The following is a 5,297-nucleotide window of genomic DNA, read 5'->3' as shown; positions in this document are numbered from 1 at the left end:
ATTTGTTACAAAGCATGTCATGTTCCTATGTCTTACGGATCACGGAAGCTGTAGACAACTCTTTGTTTCATTTACTAAGGATGCGTTTGATAAAACTGAAGTTTAAAATTTGAATCTATTAAATTATTGAATTGTTAAACATTAAATCTAATACATTTAAATGTATATCATATTTAGTGATAAATGAATAATTATCACTTAATTTTGGAAACAAATTTTATCCAAAAAATTCAATATCACTTAATAAATTTAAATATTTAATTTTTTATTATCAAACGATTTAAATATATTAAGATTTGAATTCATTAAATTTAAAAATTAAATTAAATTATCGTACAGACTTAGAAAAGTCTTCGGGCCATAAGATTCCGAAAACTTGAGGCATGAAAGAAATGTTGCGGGTCCACTCCCAGGTCGTCAAATCTCGAAAATATCTTCCCCCACTCAAAGGCCTCGCTCTCGGTCCTGTTAATCCAGTATCCCCTGGTACAAACCACAAAACATGTTCTAGCATCTGATACAAAATTTAGTGCTCATATGTCAGAAAAATGCATTCAACAAAATAATTACTGTAGTAGAAGCTCTTTTTTCCTTTTTCTTTTTTCTTTTTTTTTTTTTAAATTTACAAAATCAGAATGATGAGCATCTTAATTGCCGACCACCAGAGAGAGTAGAGTCTGCCACAGAATGTGAAAAACGTTTCTCTGTGGAAAAAGCAAATGACGATAAAATGTTTTCAAAGCCAGCAGGGTGGGCGAAGCCAAGACCAACAGCAGAAACGCCCATGGCTAGTGATGATAAATCTGGCAAGGCAACTGATCCCTCCAAGTACAACAGAATTTGCCTCATACTCGGCCTAATCTTTGGTTCTGAATGAGAGCATAACAAGCCTAGTTTCAACACCAAGTCTGCTTCCTCTTTCACAAACTCAGTACCCAACTTTTGATCAACCGCCTGGAGAATATTGCCTGCTTTCCAGCACGAAAATACCCAATCAACCAAAATGACCTTCTCTTCTGGTGCTGCTTGGGGTTCTATTGGCCTTCTTCCGCAGGCAACCTCCAGCAAAAAGGCCCCAAAAGCATATACATCAGTGCTTGTTGTGGCCCTCCCTGTCCTGCTATGCTCAGGAGCAAGGTAGCCAAGAGATCCCGCTACATGGGTGGATTGAGGGAGGGTTCCATGATCGTATAGCCTTGCCAGGCCGAAATCTCCTAATCTTCCATTCAGTTCACTATCTAACAATACATTACTTGCTTTCACATCTCGGTGGATCACTACTTGCTCCCATTCTTCGTGTAGATAGAATAATCCGGATGCTACACCTTTGATGACTCGCAATCTTTGGCTCCAGCTGAGGATATACTTGGGTTGGTTGTACAAAAACTTGTCTAGACTACCATTGGACATGAACTCGTATACCAAAAGTAACTCTCCTTTACGCCGACAATAACCCAAGAGTGGTACTAAATTTCTATGGCGTAAGCGACCAATACTGACGACTTCTGCAATAAATTCTCTCATTCCCTGTCTTGCTTGATGAGAGACCTTCTTGATAGCAACCTCAACCTTGCTTGTTGGCAGAACGCCTTTGTAGACCCTTCCAAATCCGCCTTCCCCCAACATCTCCTTTTCTCTGAACCCCTTGGTGGCAATGTATAAATCTTTATACTTGAACCTGTGAGGCCCATAAGCAAGCTCCCATTCTTCCAGCACTTCTGCAAACTTCCACTTCCTCCTTAGATAATAAGCTACTCCGGATATTAGTATTAACAAGAAAAGCATGCAAATCGGGGGCAATCCCACAGTGAAAAATTCAGATACTTTCTTATGTCCAAACCGAGGTAGCTTGGGGAGCCGAGAGAGATCAAGAGCCTGCGCAACGCCATTCGTCCTGAAGCTCCATCCAAGTATAAAATGAGATGATCCTATGTCGCGTGGACTAGTGGCTGCAGAAAAGCCAACATACATGCTCTGCTGAAAAATTGGCGAAAGATCATATGTCAAAGACAAAAGAGGAGTATGTGGTTTAGATGCCGCTACTGGAGCTAATTTAACATCGATTCTCCTCGCCACCCCGTCGTATTCGACCCAAAGTTGCATATCTTGACCGCTGCTAAGAGTTAAGTTGTCAAATAAATTCTTGTTATTAGCCTGGTAACTTGCTGGCTGGGATACCTTGGACGTCATAGAGTTAATATCAATACCAACATGGTTGTCATTGATATCTTCAAAATCTGGGTTTTGGATAGTGTCAAGCTCCACCGCAAAAACGTGATTTGTTCGATTTCCATCGGTGCTTGTGTTGAAGAGGCCGAGGAAACGAGTGGAGGGCCCTTCTGCAAGGCCTCTTGTTGGCGCAATCACGAAAGCCATTCCCGGACCAGGCATGCCTGGTACTTCAGCCAGGATAGCAAACACAAATTGGGTGGAAAAGGAGAAAGCTGAACTATTAGATTTTGTCTTGAATTTGAGGGGATTAGGATAGAAGGCGTGCCCCGTTTGTAATTTGGTGGTGTTGGTTATCCTTAGGAGGCCATTTTTGGTGACCGTGGCTAATCCATCCAGGCTTAGATTTGATGATTGAAATCCTTGATAGATGAACCCAAAATCGTCAGGAGCTGCTGCACCAGCTCCTATGTGAACTACTAGAAAATTGGCTAAGATAGCTGTTACTAGTTTGGATGACATGACTAAAGACTTGGATGCCAATTGCCAAATCCTTCTCAATTTTGTAGCCTATTTATCTTATTATCTAGCGTTGTAATGTCTCACACACGAGATACGACAAGAAGTTTTCTTAGTTTCCAACGTGCGTCAAGCAAACGTTAATTGTCTTAAAAGCCTTAATCAAAGCCATATGACTCTACGCCATGTAGCTTGAATTAATCTGGGACCTACAACTTTCCAAGACTAGACCGAAGACTTTGTTTGCAAAAGTCGACGAATTGTCCAACACTGGACCGGACCGGGAGTAAGTGCGGTCTTACCTAATGGTTGGTGAAGTTTGCAGTCATGATTTGATTATTCATGCATCGAAGGTTAAGAAACAACCACGTTTCTCACTCATGAAACATGCGGAGCTCCGAGGATTTCAAATTGACCCGATAAAAAATTTAACGCAAAATACATGCGTATTGATCGGCTCAATAATTTGTCCTATACTTATTGCATAACTATTGATAACTAAAGGGCTAACTTTGCTTTGTCCGCAAATTTTATGCATTATCTCACTTTGGTATCTGAACTTTGAAATGGAATACTTTAATTCTTAAATTTCAAAAATTGTTCCACCTAAGTGAAAATGTTGATGGAATCCAAAAACCTAACGGTGTATCAGTGGATGTAATGATCATGTGTCATTTTGTAGGTGTTAGCAGCCGAGAAGATGAGGGCATAGATGTAATTTAACTCTAAATAAAATATAAAACAAACAAATAAATAAAAGTTTAAGTTTTGAAATTATTTTCTCCTCCCCTTTAATTTTTCTCAATTGGTTCCTAAACGAGCAGTTTTCTTCCAGAATTGAAAGTTCACCTCAGGCTGTTTTTTTGGCTATCTTGGTTCATCAAAGATGGCTTGCTTTTTATGACAAAATTCGATTTTGTAACTGGGGGTTGAAGAACGCTGGACCGTTTTGTTTTAATAAGTTTTTTGGGTGGGAAGAAGGGTTTTATTAGGTGGGATTATAATAAGCTTTCCAATAACTAGTTGGAGAATCAAGTTCAAGAGCCAATGTTGCCGCTTATCCTTTTAATTGAAGATCATTTGCAAGTAGGTTTTGATACATCAGCTCAATTCCGGGTGGAAATTTTGCAGAAAATGTAATCTTTTTCATATTTGAGTTTGAGCAGAGTTTTTTTTTTCAGCTATTTTCCATTTAAATTTCAGGCTAATTTGGGGGAAAAAGTTGGGAAGGGCTAAGGAAAAAAAAGACGTAAACAAGAAATGATGATGACAAGGTCACGGGACTACGTATTGGGAAAAAAAATTTACTTCTACTCTTCTACATATAGCATAAGAATTTTGTGGTTTGAAAAACCAGTAGATTGTCCTTCAATACAAGTATAGTGCAAGGCCAAAATTCAGAACTATCATCTAAACTACTTCAAATAAGAGATTAGAGACAAAATAGAAGAAAAAAATTAGCTAGCAACTTCTGAGCTTTTTAAATTTTTGAAACAATCTTTATTGTTCACATATAGCATCGTGGTGTACAAGCACAAAGTTAAGGTATACATACACAATATAATGATAAACATTGCTAAAAGAAAACTTTTAAATAACCTTGTAATTATATATTGTAGGAAATTAAACCAAGCTAATTTAGTAATTTAACTATCATTTAGTTACTTAGTTTGGATGATTGTAAAAATTATAATTATGGAGGTTGCACGGGATCATAGCTCATGCTATGTAAGTCTTTCTTTGTCGGTTGTCCAAGAGTCCTGACCTGAAGCTGAATTGGTTGGCAAGTGCAGGTTCCTTGTAGTGTAGGTTGTCTAGTCCTATTAGTATTTGGTTTTGCAACTTTCCTTCCTACGAGTGGTTTAAGTCCGTTAAGAATACTAGTCCAAATACTAGTTGATTTAGGTTTGTCTAGAGTCTTTCTATATATACAAACAGTGGTGCTAGGTTATTACTCGAAGAGTTGAGAGTTGAGATTTGTGAGTTGTTGTGAGCGAAAAGCTACGACTTGATATATATTATTGTTGGGTTTTGAGTTAAATAAATTATTGAGTATTTGTTCTCCTCCTCTTCCCACATATTTTTTGTGTATTAGAATTGCTTCCGCTGTGTGCACGAGAATTTTTCGTGCCAACATATATATATATATATATTTATGTACACTCATCTTCTTTTTATAGTAAAATTTTCATTTGACAGTTTAATCTGCAAAACCTGTTGCAGTTGTAGGATTTGGTGAATTATGGTCAATTCGGATCAAGTAGAATTCAAGCAAAATATTTGACGCGATTCGAAGATGGATTGGAGATGACAAAACAAACAAGTGTAGTTTTCTACGTAGCAAAACGCGACCTAAATACGCGAGGCAGTCTACATTTTACCCATCATTTTGGATTGAAGCAGATAAAAAAATAAAATACAGGAGAGGCAAAAACGCGAGGCAATATGCAATCCACATCCCTGCGTATTGATGAGGCGGCTATGCAACTTGTATAGCCATTTGCTTAGTTTTTATACAGTTTTCTAGCTCAATTTTAGATTGAATTTTTTAGAAAGTTGCTCGAGGAATATTGTGAAGCTCAAGGGGAAACTTTGAGTCATTTCAATTA

At 37.9% G+C, this 5,297-nt stretch overlaps 1 protein-coding gene across 1 annotated transcript; it reads right to left on the bottom strand.

Annotated features, from left to right (window-relative positions):
- Positions 1 to 607: 607 nt before the first annotated feature.
- On the bottom strand, positions 608 to 2,765 carry LOC113757942 (L-type lectin-domain containing receptor kinase IV.1-like). Its single transcript, XM_027301003.1, has one exon. The coding sequence runs from the start codon at positions 2,689 to 2,691 to the stop codon at positions 631 to 633; it is 2,061 nt and encodes a 686-aa protein (XP_027156804.1). The 5' UTR covers positions 2,692 to 2,765; the 3' UTR covers positions 608 to 630.
- Between the last annotated feature and the right edge of the window lie 2,532 nt (positions 2,766 to 5,297).

This window comes from Coffea eugenioides, unplaced genomic scaffold, assembly GCF_003713205.1.
Source record: "Coffea eugenioides isolate CCC68of unplaced genomic scaffold, Ceug_1.0 ScVebR1_345;HRSCAF=1005, whole genome shotgun sequence".
Classification (NCBI taxonomy): Eukaryota; Viridiplantae; Streptophyta; class Magnoliopsida; order Gentianales; family Rubiaceae; genus Coffea; species Coffea eugenioides.
Note: the sequence above shows the minus strand (reverse complement) of the source record. Positions and strands in the feature narration are given on the sequence as shown.

Bases quoted from the DNA above. Each gene is read 5' to 3' on its own strand.
- LOC113757942 (XM_027301003.1), bottom strand. From the start codon at position 2,691: ATGTCATCCAAACTAGTAACAGCTATCTTAGCCAATTTTCTAGTAGTT.